Below are 17,950 nucleotides of genomic sequence, written 5' to 3' on the forward strand. Positions count from 1 at the left end.
TCTGTCTGCAGGACAGTCTCCAGACCCCTGCAACAACAGCACTGTCCTTCACCAGTGGACAATATTCACTCTCTGTCTGCAGGACAGTCTCAGGGCTTCTTAGTGAACAGCCAGGTTCCAGGACTTCTTCAACAAAAGGACTGTCTTTCACCAGTGGACAAATCTGGCAAAATAACATCAAAACATACAGACAAAGTACCAGCAAAACAGCCATGTCTCCTCAGTCCTTGGCAGCTCAGGGGGCAGGTCTCAAAAGTCCAGGGCAATTCAAAGTGGCCACCAGCAATTCTCTTAGTCTCTCTCTCTCCACGAGGTGCTGCTTCCAAAAAAAAAGTTTCTTCTGCCTCTCTCTTGTGTCTCCAAATCTACGTCACCAGCTCCTCCCAGTTCAGGACTTTCTTTTCACATCAAAAAGTCCATCCCACAGGTGGGATTAACAAGCTCTGGGTTTTAACACAATCAATTTGAAAACCAAGCCAATACAGGGGAATCTTTAATTGCCATTACTATCACAAAGGGCAAGGACTATATTTTCCTTCTTTTTATACCCCCAGTGCTTAGCACAGTACTTGGCACATAGCATCCACTTAATAAATGTTTACTGACTATTGACTTAACCTCTGTCTGCCTTAATTTCCTCATCTGTAAAATGGAGATAATAGTAGTGCCTTCTTCCTAGGATCATCTTGAGACTGAAATGAGATACTAATAGTAAAGGGTGTAGTATGACACTTGGTACATAGTAAGTATTTAATAAATTCTTATCTCTTTCCTTCCTTAATCAGATATATTAGCTGTGAAGATTTTCCTTCAGGCATTAACTTATTGACTTACTCTAACTCTACAGTGTTTTCATGCAAAATATTTTAAATTTGACATAATCAAAATTATCTTTTTTTAAAATAAACAATTCAGTCTCTTGTTTGGTTAAGAATTATCTCCTCCAGGGAATGAAATACACACTAAATAGGGTATCTCACTCTCCAGGAGAGTAGGGGGGAAGGGGATGAGAGGGGGAATAATGGAAGGGAGGGCAGGCTGGGGGGGAGGGAATTTGGAAGCACCCACTTTTGAAAGGGACGGGATCAAAGTAGAGAATAGAATAAGTGGGAGGTGAGATAGGAGGGAGGGAAATATAGTCAGTCTTTTACAATATATCTACTATGTTATTGTTTTGCATTAGCCACACATGTACAACCTATACTGAACTGCTTATCTTCCCAGTAAGGGTGGGTGACAAGGGAGGAAGGGAATCAATCTGGAACTCAAAGTTTTAAAATCAAATATTCAAATATATACTATTATTAATACTATTTTACATGTAATTGGGAAATAAGATATACAGGCACTGGGGCATAGAGATCCACCATGCCCTACTGGAAAAGTCGAAAGGGGTATGGGAGAGAGCAGATTGGAGGAGGGGATATCCTGTGGGACTGCTACTTCGGGGCAGTGTATAGGGGGAAAATAGGGAGAAAATTTGTAACTCAAAATCTGGCAGAAATGAATGATGTAAATCAGAAGTTAATAAAACATTTGAAAAATGGAAAAAAAAAAAAAAAGAATTATCTCCTCCAGCCATAGTTTTACCAGATACTCTTTCCAGTATCTTTGTTTAAGAAAAATTTGTATCTCTTTGTCTGGATTTTTCTTTTGTTCTTATATTCTTTATTTCATCATTTTATACCATTGCCTGGAGAAGAGAGGTAGTGCTCTGAAGATTAGATTGATCAGTATCGTTACACATATTAGGTTGGGTGTTTGTTGAATTGCTTTGAATTAATATGATACTTCTTTTCATATAATCCTTAAGAGCATTATGTTTGTTGACTTATTTCAAAAGAGATGCTAAGATCTCTTCCAGCTTTAAAGCTATGAAACTCTGATTTTCACCTGTGGTAACTCCTAAGATCTTTTTATTATTTGATGATTTCTTTTGTGATATACCTATCTATTCTATTGAATATTCCTTTATTGATTTACTTTTTATTCAAATCATTATTTTGTCAAAAATTAAATTAATTAAAAATCTGTTTTTTAAACTATACTTCTTGGTTTGATAGTTGAGATCATTTTCTGAGTTATTAAAATTAAGATGAATCAGGATAACAGTGAAGATAACAATTCAACTCAATACTTCAACCTTGAAATAATAGTGGTGGGGTTTTTTTTTTTCCTCATTCCCTGATAAATTATTGAACCATATTAAAAAAAACAAACATATACATGCCAGATGTGGTAGCTTAGGCCTGTAATCCTATTAGGCACCATTATGGTGAGCCCTTTGACATAGCGGTTGTGTTGGAAGGAATGAGCCAGCCCAAGTCAGAGATGACCAACTCAGAGCTTCCATACCTATAAATGGCAAGATACTTGAGGCTGGGCAAAGACTTAGTCTCAAAAAAAAAAATTAAAATTTATGTACACGTATAGGTGACTTCTAGACGTCATGAGACTCAAGGAAGCTAAAAAAAAAAACCTGTGTAGTTTAATTCACTTTTATTTCCTTTATACATCTTCAACTCAGAAACTTTTTCTTTACTAGGAGGGATTTAGAAATTGAAAGCAAACCAACTTATTTTTAACAAATTCTGGTTTTGACCTCCTTTTAAAAAAATCACTGCATTTTCAACTTGAGCTCAGCCATTAGCAGCTTAGTTCATTTTTATAAAATTGTACTAAGTGCTGGAGGTAAAAACTAAATTGTAACTTTATACCCTCCCTTTTTCTCTTCTCCTTCAAGGCTTGCCACTTCGTAGCCTTAATCTTAACTTGAAATTTTTTAATATTTGCCTAATATTTTGGCATTTCTTTTCTTTTCTTTCATTTGCCTTCCCATTCTTCTTTGTTGATAGGTAGACTGAGTTCCTGCAGTTAACTTGTAATTATGTATCTGTCATCATCCCAGATGATGACAATGATTCAGGAAGCCATACTACAGCCCTGAAGCATTTGGGGATTACAATAGTGGATGCTGGAGAGACCAGTAAGAGACATCCCTCAACCTGCTATACAGTAGTCACGTATGTATTACAGTTATTGTTAATCAGCAAAGTAGTATGACACACCACCCTAAATGATACCTGATACTAAATTTCCTGACAGTTAGGAGATAAGAAATCTTGTCCCATGCAACAATGTATGCTCAATTCAGAATTCCCCATTACAAAGCCCAGAAGGTCTGGGGTGCTTTCCTGTTATAACCCCAAAAGAGGTCCATAAGTTATCAACAAACTTTTGAGAAACTTGAAACAATCTACTTGGCATATGTTTCTTCTCCTTAGGTGAAGAATTTCTAAAGTTAAAGAATCAGGAAGAATGATTTTAAATAAATACTCCATTGGCATATTGGCTTAATTTACTGATCAGTTGCAGACCTGTCAGAAAATCTTGGATTTTTTTTGCATTTATATCTGATGTGTCCCATCATTGTCTTCTTGGCCACTAGACAGCCAGCTGACCTGTTCTGTGGGAAAAGCCAGAAAGGTTTGCTTTAAGTGTTTATCTTTCCCAGCAATCAGCCTAGTCTGTGAGATAAATAAAAAGTCATAGCAGGGACCACAAAAAGCAAATACTTTTGTTTTTTGTCTTACCTGGCCATTGAGTCTCTTGGTATTGTGCTTTCTTGCAAAAATAATGCCTTGTCTTCTGTAGGGAAGAGAAAGTGGAAGTGGCATTGCTTAGACTATTAGAAAAGAGATATCCTTTCCCCCTGAGCCCTTCATCCTGTATACCTCATGCCTCCCTCTCAGGACTCTTTTAGTCATGTGTTTTAAAAGCACAAATGGACATTGACTGCCAACGATTATGAACCCATAAGGTGCTACCTTGTGGAGCTGATCTAACCTCTTTTTTCTCTGAAGAACAGAAGTGCACCATTTTTTTTCCTATGATCCATCATTTAATCCAGCACACGCTTATTTAATGTCTGCTGAAGCAAGGCACTGGTAATACAAAGATAGAATGACAAACCCGTCCCTGCTCATTATGATACTGAGCTAAGTTGTTTACTATTACCCTGTAGCCAAACTAATAAAAATATTTCTTCTCCTCCTCATCTTGTCAAAATACAACTACTTAAACTCTCGAGTGTCTCCTGCCTACCATAAAATATTACCTGTTTTCCTGGTCTCTCAAACATGTCCAGATTGTCTCCTCTTTCTTTCTAATGTCTCTTTAAAATAAGGGTTCTTAATCTAGAGTCTGTGAACTTTGTGTGTGTGTGTGTTTTAGTATACTTGGTTTCCTGTTTTATTTCATGCATTTTAAAACATTATTCTAAGAAGAGGTCCCTAGGCTTTAGCAGATTGCCAGAGGGGTCCATGACACAGAAAAAGATTATGAACCCTTGTTCTAGAAATTTACTGGTTTTTATCAGTTGTATAAAGTCTCTGGTTCCATCGTAAAGATAACTAACTACTTGTCTTAAATTGCCAGCAACAAAATTGGTACATCTTAACTTTTCTACAAATGCAACAAAAACAACCTCTTATTGTGTAAATGTTGTTCATTGACATAAAACAGAAAAGTATGTTTCCAAAAACAGATTCTTGTTTACCTGGTCAAGAAACTTTTTCTCTAATACTTCTTACTGTAAATTATTAATAAAACCTGCAAGTTGGGTTGTCTAAGCAGTTTAGCTAGTTTAATCTGGGTTCTCAACCCCTCTAATCCTTTTAGAATTATAGACGGAGTAACAATAGTTTTGCCCCTTGATCTAGGAACAGTAGACAGTCTTGAGAAAATCTTTTATAATTCTTCCCCCTCTCCAAAAAAAAAAAAAAAGAGAAAAAAAATGACCTAGTTATAAAAAGAAGTTTTCCATTTTTAATAGGAAACAGTCCTTTAGATTATTGCTTATATTTTTCCTAATATAGTATTTCCACGTAGATAGGGAGGAAGAACTCTTTAAGTTTGAGGTTCATACCAGTAGTCTTTCTAAACCTCACTAAACTTGGTTATAGGTTACTGATCAACTTCTTGTAATGGAAATAAGTAAGGAGTTACTGTTCAGTTAATTACTTTCCTATTATCCAAATATATCTCTTTGTGCTGGTACACATTTGGGGGAAATTGCCAAAAATGAGCTAATTTTACTTCTGAAGTCTCTAAAATCAGGGTTAAGAGAAACCTTAAGTAGATTGCTGGCTGAAAACCCTCAATTCTTTTAACCATTTCTTTTTTATTTGTTTTTTAGACCTGCTTTTGGATGATCAGGGTTTATTTTAGGTGATAATGTTGGATACCGAATCTACAATTTCCTTTGGATTCCAATTGTTGATAACAAATACGATGCAAATACCTCAATTCAAGATTATGAAAGCAGTACTTGGAAAACTTTCTCAATGATTGTCTTTGCTTGGGCTGTGTTTTATGCTAGCAGAAGCCTTGTACAAGGTTTGCTGCTGACTCTAGAGCAGCATATATCAAGTTTTCTGGGAACTTTGGGAGCCACCAACATGGGCAACTCTTGTATTTGTCGAGATGATAGTGGCACAGAAGATAATGCAGAGTCCCAGCATCAGCACACTGAGAACAATATAATACCAACAGCTGAAAACAGAAGCCATCCAAGGGACCCTGTGAGACCACCTAGGAGGGGTAGAGGACCACATGAACCAAGAAGAAAGAAACAAAATGTAGATGGCTTGGTGTTGGACACATTGGCAGTAATTCGGACGCTTGTAGATAAGTAAGTACCCACCTACCAATCACTTCACCTTTAAAGAAAATTTTTCTGCTAGGAACTCCTAATAGTTGACTTCATCTTGTTTTACATGCTGCATCAAGATATATAACAATGAGCCTTGTACTTTTAGGGAAAGGAGGATATTTTTGTTTGTATCTGTAATGGCAATATAAATTATATGGTTTTGTGTTTTCACTTGCCAGCACTTTCAGCCTGAATTTGTCTAAACATTATTGTAGGAAGAAAACACTAATTAGAGCTCTCATCTCCATTAGTGGAAAAGTAGAAGACGAACAAGTTTGTTACTGCTGATAACAGGAAATAGTTTAAGAAGATTCATTGTCATTAGTACTCTCTCATCCGTGCTACTGACCAGAGATTCCAGTTGTCTTTCCTAACAGAGAGCACACGTGTAATTATTAGGTATAAAGAGTATATCTTTAACTTCCTAAAAGAAGAGACTAAGTGTAGTTCATCTTTTCCTCCATATTCTCCATCTACATCCTTTTTAGATATGCTTGTTCTGGCTTGTGAATGAATGCAGCAAGTGAAAACTACTACATAAATACTTCATAGAATGGTGAAAGGATTAGATTTGGAATCAGAGCACCTGGGACTGAAGCCTAGCAAAGTCACTCACTACCTGTTTCCACAGAAGGTAGCATGGTACGGTAGAAAGAATGCTGGTTCTAAAATCAAAAGAACTGGGTTCATGTCCCACTTCTGATGTTTACTACTTTTCTGATCTAGGCTTTACCTTCATGCTAGAAAATAAAAAAGGAGGTTGTTTGGTTGGTTAGATGACTTCTGATACCTTTTCCAGCTCTTGAGTCTATGATTCTGTGAAAATTATGGGATTGGATCACATTACTCGTACGGCCCCTTCTAACTTTGTGGTCCACAATCCCCTGAAAATTCAAATCTACAAAAATCTAAATGTGTAAAACAGCAACAATATAAGTGATAAGGGTCACGTTACAAAAGGATGCTATATTTTACAGAACGAATCAATCATTTTAGCATTCCTTTAAACAGGAATTTTTTTTAGTGCATGTAAATTATCTTTTATAAAAGTTTGTTTTGGAAAAAAAGTTCTTTTTGTAAACAACTTTTCAGAAACACATTGAATGTAACACTGAAATGACTTTATTTTCTGTTTTTATATACTGATATACTGTAAGTTTGATGTCATTACTACTCAGGGAAATAAACTTTTGTTTCACATTTTTCCTTAGCAGAGAGAGAGAGAGAGGGAGAATTGGTGGGTGTGTGACTGGATTGGTCTCCACACAAGTCAGCAGTTTTATTAGGGGGAAGAAAAGGTAACTTTAGAACTAACCACTGAAGAACCAGTTAGATCAAAATGCCTTTAATGATGGTGTACATCTGAAGAAATACCTTTTAACCTTAAATTAACTCTATGTAGCTACCATGGTTACCACAATTGAATATAAGGGGATGAGAGGTTGCATTATTATATATAAAATCCCTACAGACATAAAAATAACTGGAAGTATATAGAACTTATGTTTTGGAGAACTCCAACAAAATATTGAGTTTTGGAATCATTCAGGGCAATAATTAATTTTTTTAAAAACACCATTTACAGGACTATAAAATTATTATGAATGGTTGTGCAAAAGAAATAAGGGAATAAATAGCAAGCCGAGTTAATTGCCAACCATTGAAAGAGCAGGTGCAAAGCAGCTTTTGCCAGTTTTAAAAAGAATGATTAATGGAATGGCAGTGGGTAGAAGCTTTATTTGCAAGTCTCCAGAAGGTGTCACCAGTTATGAGTATGCTTTTTGTGAAAACATGGAGTTTACCACTGTTTATTTAAATAAGACAAGTGCAATATATTTGAAAGCACAATAAAATCCTCACATTAAACAAAGGTAGTGGAATCATGGAAAAGAAAAAAGCAAAAGCAGACATGGAATAAATGAATACAGAATACTATGAACAAATACAGTGTGACACTTTAAATCATTTTATAGACCTGGAAAGACTTTTTATTCAGTCATACTTTGAAGAGGAAGACAGTGGCTTCTTATGAAGTTTAATAGAGCTCTCGAAAGAAAACTTAAAACAAAAGATAATAGGCTCAGAGAACCTGGTAGGAAGAGGGTTTTTTTTCCCTAAAATTAGTTCTTTACCATACTACAAAAAAAACTTCTACTTCATCCTTTCTCTACATGCCTTTCTTTATTCAGGAAAAGAGTACCTTTGATTTGTCTAGAAAAGAAGACATGTAATACTACATGTTAATACTACATGTAGTAAGAGCAGATTTGGCGAAAGCAAATGCTGCTTTTTTTGTCATAATTTTTTTCTCATTTTTCTTTATCCCATCTTGACTTTGAAACACCTGACCATTGTTAGTGTGTGGCTCTACCCTTTAACTAAATTTCTTTTCTTAAATATCATTTTCTGCTGTATTTGAAAAATTAAAATAAATTTTCTTGTAGGGACCACCTATGCAACTTTAAAGTTTGGCATTTTAGTCAAAGTTTAAAACTTTAAAATTTTAGTCAAAGTTTAAAATTATTTCCCCTTATATCAACTGTGAAAATAGCTACTTAAGACTGCCTTTTTACTGAATTGATTAATTGCTCATGTGCCTGGGCTTGACAAAGCTGTGTATGTGGATAGTTTTGGATTATTTGTTAATAAGACTACTTTAAACTATTTACTGAAAAGTGTTTTGGAGAAAATATTCTGTTTGCTTAGATTTATCCATCTTGGAATTAGGTACTTGTCTACTGAGATTTCTAAAGGTCAGGTCACAACCTATCTACAGATTTGAACTTCTGTCCTACTTACTGGCCTTTCATCATTGTCTCTGATTTAGCTTGTTTTCTTTGTTGTATAATTAGACAGAAAATGTTTCCAAGGAACTTAGCAATAAAGACATCCGTAAAGGATTTCAGTGGGTAATCTGTTGTGCAAAAACACCAAACCAAGAACTCGCAAACCTGGTTCCAATCTCTGCTGTGCCATTAATTACCTCTTTGACCTTGAGTAAATCCCCTCTCTGGGCTTGTTTCCTTATTTGTAAAATGAGAGGCTTAGCCTAAATGATCTCTAAGATACTGTCCAGCTCTGAAATTACATAATTTACTTTCTTCCATGGAATCTTACCTTCCCTAATTTGCCACACTTGCCTTTTTATATCTCTTTTATGTGTCTCTGAAGAACAGGTTGGTTCTTTCTAGTCACCTTTTTCTTTAATAGTTATGGTTTGATGCCTTACAGTTTAAGGTTTCTTGACTTGGATTAGGTGAGCTCTGAGGTCCCTTCAGGCTCTAATTCCTTTGTTTTAGGAGAAATTTTTCAAAATTATAAATTACCCAAATCTCTAGAGTTGGATGGGACCTCAGAATATCTGGTCTACATGAACAGAAATCTCTGTAACATCCCTGACAAATAGCTATCTGACATTCATTTGATAACATTCAGCAAAGGGGTAATCTACTGCCACCTGTGATTACCCATTCTACTTTTGGACAGTTATAATTATTAGGAAGTTTTTCCTCATATCAAACCTAGATCTTCCTTCCAGCAATGTCTGCCCGCTGCTCCTGGTTTTACCCTTTCAGGCCAAACAGAGCAAGTCTGATCCCTATTCTATGTTATCAGCTCTTCAACTACTTGAATATAGCTATTGTGTTACTCCTAAATCTTCTCTTCTCTAGACTAAACATCCCCAGTTCCTTCCATCATACTGGGTATAGGATAGACACCAATCCCCTCACCATCCTGTTTACCTTTCTCTGGATATTATATTAGGTGGGCAAACTAATTGGGCCTGCAATATACTCAGTGTTTATCACATACACTGCTTGTGACATTCAAATATAGAAAATACCACCTACACATATAAACCATCTCCCAAGCCCCCTACTTGATTCCCTAGGGTCTACAACTATGAGTTCAGATAGCCGACTATGTCTTTAATAAGGATGTTCTACAAGGTTGTGTACAAGGATGTTCTACAGGTTGAACTGTGTCAACAAATGGGTAAACCAAAGTGTCTGAAAGGACCAATTGGGTGTTGCCACAGCCTCCAAGAGAAGTATAAAAACTCAATCTGATGAAGCTGTTCAGCCAGAGATCACTGACCTTTGTGATGCCTGGTCTTGAATCCTGATCAATCTGAAGCTGACTCCATCTCCAGAGACAGGTGAGCTGGAGTCTAAGACTGCTGTGCAGAAATTCTCCAGCAAAGTATTATCTGAGAGAGATATTGTCAGACCTAACATGAGAACAGTTACTTTATAAGATTACAAGTGACATCTTTTCAACTCTGTGTGGACTTTTATACTTGTCCTCTGTGGCCCATCCTAATTGTATTGGTAGGATCGTAGTACTTACGTGGCTGTTAGATACTTAAACTATTTGTTATAGCCCATCTTGTAGTTCTAAGAGCCATTCAAAAGTAAATGGGCACTGTATTTGTACCCTATTTCCATGTATAATATTTACACTTTTCAGGTCCCCAATAAATTCTTTTGGGATTCAAAGATGAATCTATTCGTTATTTTCTATATCATAAACCTAAATAAGAACTAATGAAACAAGGCAGACATACTCTATCAATGTTCTTACTAATATGGCATCCAGAACTGAATACATTTCTCACTTTTTATGGATGGCCTCTTTCTACCAATCTTTTAAATCTTAGCAACACCATTCATCACTATTTCAGTATTTGCTGAAAGAGACCTACAAAATAAAACAGGAACAGTAACAATTACGGATTTGTGTTGAATCTTAATTCTTCCCCTAGCACTTAATTTAGGTTTCTTTTTTGTCTTCATAAGAATTTCTACAAGGATGTCGTAAAGGTTACATTTACCTTCCTGAGGTTCAGAAAGGTTAAATGCTTTGCCAGTGTTCCTTCCATCTGATGAGAATTCATTTTATAAATGTTCATTTCTTCTTATTTTGTTTAATTACCATCATGGGGAGGCTGACTTTACAAAATGACCGTTTAATATGAGCATTGGTCCTTATAGGTTTGTAGCTCATGGTTTCTTGCCCTCCTCCCTCCATATTCATTCATTCATAGTCTCCTCTTTCTCCTTCCCACAATTGAATTTTAATTCAAAGCTTTCATTTATAATTTTCCCAAGCTTGACATTTTAATTGTCTATTTTTCAGTGACCAGGAACCTCCTTATTCAATGATCACATTGCACGAAATGGCAGAAACAGGTATCATAATGCTTTTTGTTCAGAAAGAATTATTAGCATAAAGAAATGCTCTGTTGATTTTTTTTTCCAGAAAATAAATTGAACAATTATTCTTGTAAAATAGTTCCTATTCAAGAAGTTTGAAATGATAACATGTAGTTTTGATGTACTAAATGTATGTGTTTTAAATACAGTGAAATTGAACAATGTCCATGTGCAGTTTTTTTCCCCAAACATAATGTTTTGCTTTAAATATATTATCTCATTATCAAATGAAAAGCATTTTGTATGGTTCAAAGTGCTGCATACTATTATAATTACTGTTATCTCATGTATAATTTTTAAATGGCTCTTAGTTTACAAATTCCTTTTCCACATATTTTCTTCCCATCTTGTGCCCTGCCGTATAGACTGAATATGACTACTGTGCTTAAATATCTGGTAGTTACAATAATCATTTCCGTAGCTATTCTTAGCTTTTTTAATTGTATGGATATTTTTGTTTTGTTTTAGTTTTTATTGGCTATCATTGTTTTCTGTTGTCTACATTTCCTAATATATCCATTCCCCTGTTTCTCTCTGAGACCTCTTCCTTAGAACAAAGAATTAAGGGGAGGGTGGGGTGGAAACAGTTCAACAAAACCAATAATATCAACCTAGCAGTGATCCAAGGTGTATACACACACCCACACACACACACACACACACACACACACACACACACACACATTCTTAAAATAGAAAAAAAAATTAGTCTAAATACCTAGTATCCAGTAATTTATGGTTAATTCCATTTATAGACAATTCCTTCCTAATTTAGCTTCATACATTCTATACCAACAGCCAATCACCCCAGCCAAGTGACTTGTTTGTCACAGCAACCTGTCCCCTTTGGCCTCCTGTAATATGGGACCTATCCTGTCCCTGACCTTAACTTACCCTACACCCTCTACATCCTGGCCTGAGCTCAAGGTTGGCAGAATTTGCTGCTTTTTTTCCTTACCAGTTCCCTGACCCAGCTCCTCACTTCTCACCATTCCCCAGAGGTCTTTCCCTATTCTTTATTTTAGAAGCCAGAAGCTCAACCCCTGCCCCAGTTCCTGTGATGAAATGCCCAAAATAGTTTGCATCAGCTTTTGCCTTGAAATGTAGATAAATCTTACTTAATACCTTGGTATTCCCCAAGAATTCATTTGGACCTAAGCCTTGCTTTCCATATAGAGCATAAATGAAAGACAGTGAGGCCTAAAAGGAAGTCTTCTAATAACAGGCTATATGTTTATAGCACTTTATGGTTTACAGCCCTTCTTACTACCAGTCAAAAAAACCCTTAGAAAAAGCAAAACTTCAAAGTGCTTTATGCTTTAAATATTGGGGAAAGAAGCCAGAATACTTCATTTTCTCCACAATAGGCCAGAGGGGAAAGAAAGAAGCAATAAATGAAAATGGAATAGGAAGTAGTCTAGAACTCAAGAGTGAAAGATAGGGAATGTTTGTGTAGCCAGTTCAGGATGGTTCCACACCCCTACCTGGTCCCCTACCCTACCTTCACCATGTGACCTAACCCAGATGACAGAGCCTACTACCTAGTGCCTTGGAGCTAAGAAAGTTCCTATTCCCATTTCCTAGGGAGAAAGAGAAATCCCTGTTCCCATTCTTCTTGTTGTCCCAAGTTGGAATGTAATACGTTTTCCCAAAGAAACAACTGCTCTTTGTAGTGATTGTCTCCTCTTGTGTATTAGCTATCCTAAAGAATCTGTGATTTCTGTCATGTAGATAATCCCTCCAGACCTTTCTAACTGATACTTTTTTCACCCAGGCTGTTCTGCATATCCTCCATAGAGGCTCTGCTCAACATGCCGATGAGTACACTGGATGGTTCTTTTAATATCTTGAGGATGCCAGTGTTAGCACTTGGACTATCCATTTGTAATATCTCATTCTTGCAATGTGACCGATCCAGTTATATGTCATTATTTTTCACATCACTTATTTTGTCCAAAACAACTGCTAGCTCATGAGTTAAATGAGTCTTTGTAGGCTCACCTATGAAACTAACCACCTTATGGTGATATAATACATATCACCATAATAAATGTTTTCCTTTCTAAGAAAAATATTTTTCCAAATTTAACAACCCATTTATGGCCTTTTGAAATACAGCCTGTTCACAAGTTGACAACAAATACGTTTATTTTTGTTTCTTAGGTATATGAAGAGACCTGAATTTAGGCTTTTATTTCTTTGGGGGAGAATGGTAGTTGTTGGTGTTTTATTCATAGCAGATAATTTTTCATTTTGCCTTTCACCCTGTAAACAGTAATGCCAGTCGTTCACTCATCTTGACCATCAGGTTCTAAAAGTACTTTCTGCATGATAAAGAAAAAAATTTTCCCTCCCTACATCTTCCCCTCAAGTTCCCTGTGCAATCTTATCAGGAATTGGAATAACTCACAAAGTCTTCTGCATGTGATTTGTCTCATTTGGAAATAGAAAATGAGATTTAATTCTTCTAATTGACAGACAAAAGAATTGCCTGCATTTAACTGTTTTGGAACTGGAGAGAAAATGTCTATCAATGTTCTTTCTAATGTTGACTAATTTCTTAAGCATCACTGTGATGCTATACCATACTAATTTATGTTTTTAGTCTTTGTTATTAGTTTTCAAATGAGAAATCATTTAAAATACATTTAATAGAGAACTTTCAAATGTAGCTTAAGGGCCATGGCACAGAATGTACAAACCTTTACAACTACCAGATTTACCAGTTAAAATTCTTTGATTCCAGTCATCATAAGGTGACTAGCCATCACAAGTTGCTTTAAAAGTCTCATGGTAAGGGCCAAAAAGGTTTTCCCATTTCAGTGTGAGATTATCTTATATCACTTTTATTATGACTTGTCTACCTATTCTTGAGTTTTAAAAAATAGTAACACCACCCTCTGATAATTTCCTTGATTTGGTCACAGATGAAGGATGGTTGGAAGTTGTCCAGTCTTTAATTAGAGTTATTCCATTGGAAGATCCATTGGGACCAGCTGTTATAACGTTATTACTAGACGAGTGTCCATTGCCAACTAAAGTAAGTTAACACATGTGTAACTTATGCATCTGCCACCTACACACATGCCCAAGGATGAATAATCAGAGGGAAAGTTTGATGTGAACTATTTCCTCTTTATGCATTAGGGCCAAAATGTTGTTCATTATTAACATCATCCCCCACATTTAGCATTTACTAAAGACAAAGTGCTAGATCTTATTTCCATGAAATAACTAAATTCAATTGGAGATTAGTGAGTACTAGTTCAAACAACAAAAAAATAAAGGGATGGACAGATGAGTATTACCTGAAATAGAAGTCTTTTTTGAAACTAGAACTTAGTAAGCTTGTTTCTAATTTTCTTATTCCTTAATTGTTCCTACATTAGTTTTCCCATACCAGAAGGTTTTTTTGGAGACTTTTTTTTTTCAAATTGAGAGTGAAAACTACTCAGGTAGGAGCATTTTTTAGTCTTATTATAGAATTTTATTTTCTCAATGTTCCTTTGTGATCATATGATATGAAAATTTAGGTTAGAAATAATTACTTGACCACAATTACAATCATAAATTATTTTGTTTGCTGCATATAAGAGGGTAGAGAAATCACTATAAATTGCTGCAGTAAAGTGCAAGGTGGGAGGGAAGGTAGGAAGGGAAAACTGGTCATATTTCTTCACTGTAATGTCGGAATACCCTAATTTATACATGCTCTATAGTTCAGGCAGGCAGAAATATCTGACGTGTCACCTGAAATTCTATTTTTTTTATCTTCCAATTTTGTGTCTACACTTTTACTCACCAAGTTAACAAATGTAGAATTGACCAGTATACCTTTGTTAGGATTAAAATGACAGTACAAGTCAATCATGTATTGATGTGACCTTGACTTGTTCCTCTCTCTCATGTCATTAATTTATTTTACATATCCCACTGAGTCCTTCAACTTGACAGTTTTTTAAAAAGAAAATTAAGTTGGCTTCTGGCCTCTTTTATTGTGCCTTGTACAAGCTTCAGGTGCTCAAATCCAATGTGGCAGACCCTTGTGACAGAAAGAAAAATTCTGTGACTTATCTATTAAAGATGACCCTCATTTTAGGCTTCTGAAATTTCTGTTTCAGTTTCAATTGGTGCTGTATTTGTTTTTAAGAAGAAAGACAGCCACTATTGAAATGGTGAAATTTCTTTACCCCTGTGTTACTTAGTCCCCATTGCTTCTTGCTGTGTTGGCATCTGCCTGGACTAGGTCTTTTAAAATCAACAGCATAAAAAAAATGTATTTTATATAGTTAACACAGCAGGTGCATTCTGAATGATATACTTTATATATAGCAAGCGACAAAAACTTTAAGGTTGATCTAATATGTGATTTAATGATGACACATTATGTCTTTATAACATGATGTTGATTTCTATTTCATTGGTGCTTAGTTGTTCTTTGCAGACTTAAGTGCACCAAAAGACATTGAATGTAAGTATATTAAGTCCACTTTGTCCTTTTTCTTTTAGGATGCACTCCAGAAGTTGACTGAAATTCTAAATTTAAATGGAGCTGTTGCTTGCCAGGATGCTAGTCATCCTGCCAAACACCGGAACACAACAGCAGTACTGGGCTGCTTGGCTGAGAAACTAGCAGGTAATCATGAGAAATTTCTTATTTTAAAAATGTATTTGATGTCTCCAACCAACCTCACTATATTATGGTTGAGAAACTAGTTTGTTTTATTTTTTGTAAAGGGAAAAGGGGGAAAATGAGGTCCACACCAGTAAAAAGCAATTTAATCTAGGTCGCTAATTTTTAGAGAATATGATAAAATATTTCATTTAGCTTCTAAAATTAAGAACAAGGCATAATAAACCATACTCAAAAATTCTAAAGTATGACCAGTTAATAGAAAAGAAAAGAATGTAATCTTATAATGTAGGAAAAAAGAGAAGAAAAAGAGAAAAACCTAATCCACTTACTGATACTTCCCAAGATTTGGTGTTAAAAACAAGAACAAATCCTTAGATTGGAGGGTTGGGTGAGGAGATTGGAAAACATTGCCACAACTTGTTTTTTTTACAATGTCTTAATCCCTGCTTAAAGTTTGAAATCACAGTCATTCTTAAAATTTTCTCTTTCCCTAACTTTTAGTGAGTAAAAATCTTTTTTTAACCTGAAAAGTAGAATATATAATTGTTGTTTTTATTTTATTTTATTTTTATTTTAGAGAGGATACAGTTTTTTTGTTTTCATATCTATATGGAGCCTTTTAGGATATGGCTAAAGAATTGTTAAACTCTTGTGTTTATTCAGCTAAAGACATAAATGAGATCACATCCTGGAAATTAAATAACGACTAAGCCTGTCCTGTGGACTAGAAGTGTCCCACCTTGGCAAGCACTATGTAATCAGAACTCTTTAAGTTTTCTTTCAGTTGACATTAAGAGAACATAAACGTTCTTGTTTTTCTACCCCTTTTTAAACAAAAGGTTTGCGTATTGATAGCTGTTTTTTACCTTACTGTGGCATATATAATTTCTGTGTTGGTGTTTGAGCCTGTATGTAGCTAAACGATACCTTTTTCCAGAGCTTTCGTTAAATTTAATAATGACAAGAAAATGTCGTTGTTATTATTATGTTATTATTGTTGTTAAATGTTATTATAATTTCCAACTTTATATAGTGTCACATGTTTCTTTTGACATGACCTTACAACCTTGTACAAAAGAAGACACCTTTTGATTAAAAAAAAAAAACCTTTTCCTCCTAGATCAAGCCACAGAATAGGTCCATAAATCTTGAACTGAAAATGACCTAAAAGGTGATCTAGTCCAGACCTTTCATTTTACATATGGAGAAATTGAAGCCTAGAGAGAGGGAATTACTTTTCCAGAACTCAACACAAGTAGCAAATTCAAACTCAGGAGTTCTGGCTCCAAACCTGGGCTTTAAAATTTTTTTTTAATCTTTTATTTATTTATTTTTAATTTTCAACATTCATTTCCACAAGATTTTGAGTTACAAATTTACTCCCCATCTTTTCCCTACCTCCCATCCCAATATAGCAATCCTACCGAATACCCCTTCCCCCAATCTGCTCTCTCTTATCCCCCCCCTCTAACTTTCTAGTAGGGCAAGATGAATTTCTATACCTCAGTGCCTATATATATTATGTCAAACCTGGGCTTTTTTAAACCAAACCAAGCAGAGGATTAAACAGTATTGTCCTTTTTGGTACAACTTAAAACTTTATCCAAAAGGGAGTTTGGAAATTGATCTGCCTGAATATATGTATTCAGACAGGAAGCTTAAGAGTTAATTTCAAAGTACATTTGGATATCTTGCCTGTAAACCAGATGACATTGTATATAAACCATATGGTTGACACTTCAGTACTTGCTGATATGAAAATGCAATACACCAATTTTATACGTGTGCCATTGTAATGATATGTAACATATTTATTATTGCATTACAGGTCCTGCAAGCATAAGCTTACTTAGCCCAGGAATATTAGAATATTTGTTACAGAGCCTGGTAAGTGATATATCAAAGGCAGTTGATGTTGCCAGTCATCTAACTCTAATGTATAATAAATTATCTTGGTGTTAAAAAACAAAACAAAAATTCTTAGATTAGGAGAGGAGAAGAATTGAAAAGCATTGCCAGAATTTGTTTCTTATAGTGCCTTAATCCCTGCTCAAAGTTTGAAATCATAGTCATTCTCGAAATTCTCTCATTTCTCTGACTTAATAAGTAAAAACTCTTTATCTTCTAATCTAAAAAATAAAACGGAGCTTTTCATTTTAGGGAGGATAAGGTTTCCTATTTTCATATCTGTCTCTTAGGATTTGGTTACAGAATTGTTCAACTCTATTATATTAATTATTTCCTCAAGAGATACAACATAGATTGGTGTAAGAAAGGCAGGCATGTTAAAATATGGGAGCAAAAGTGAGGGCAGAGGGGAGGGGAGTGTATTGGTGGAATTATTTTTTAAAGTTATCACAACAAACATTTACATTGTGCCTTAAG

The 17,950-nt window shown here is 35.2% G+C and overlaps 1 protein-coding gene across 2 annotated transcripts in view; it reads left to right on the forward strand.

The window, feature by feature from the left end:
• Window positions 1-17,950, forward strand: part of RSPRY1 (ring finger and SPRY domain containing 1) — a 66,594-nt gene that overhangs the window by 17,958 nt on the left and 30,686 nt on the right. Inside the window, exons 2-7 of one of the 2 annotated variants that reach the window (XM_069107798.1) lie at window positions 2,856-3,023; window positions 5,198-5,692; window positions 10,853-10,905; window positions 13,857-13,969; window positions 15,439-15,565; window positions 17,394-17,452. In XM_069107798.1, coding sequence (XP_068963899.1) covers window positions 5,346-5,692; window positions 10,853-10,905; window positions 13,857-13,969; window positions 15,439-15,565; window positions 17,394-17,452 — 699 coding nt within the window. In that variant the 5' untranslated portion in view covers window positions 2,856-3,023; window positions 5,198-5,345. The remainder of the gene's footprint in view (window positions 1-2,855; window positions 3,024-5,197; window positions 5,693-10,852; window positions 10,906-13,856; window positions 13,970-15,438; window positions 15,566-17,393; window positions 17,453-17,950) is intronic. The other variant, XM_069107799.1, reaches the window with a different exon arrangement.

The sequence above is a fragment of the Petaurus breviceps genome, unplaced genomic scaffold (assembly GCF_028583685.1).
Source record: "Petaurus breviceps papuanus isolate PSGF00001 unplaced genomic scaffold, PetGlider_PUasm1.0 90281, whole genome shotgun sequence".
NCBI classification, from domain to species: domain Eukaryota; kingdom Metazoa; phylum Chordata; class Mammalia; order Diprotodontia; family Petauridae; genus Petaurus; species Petaurus breviceps.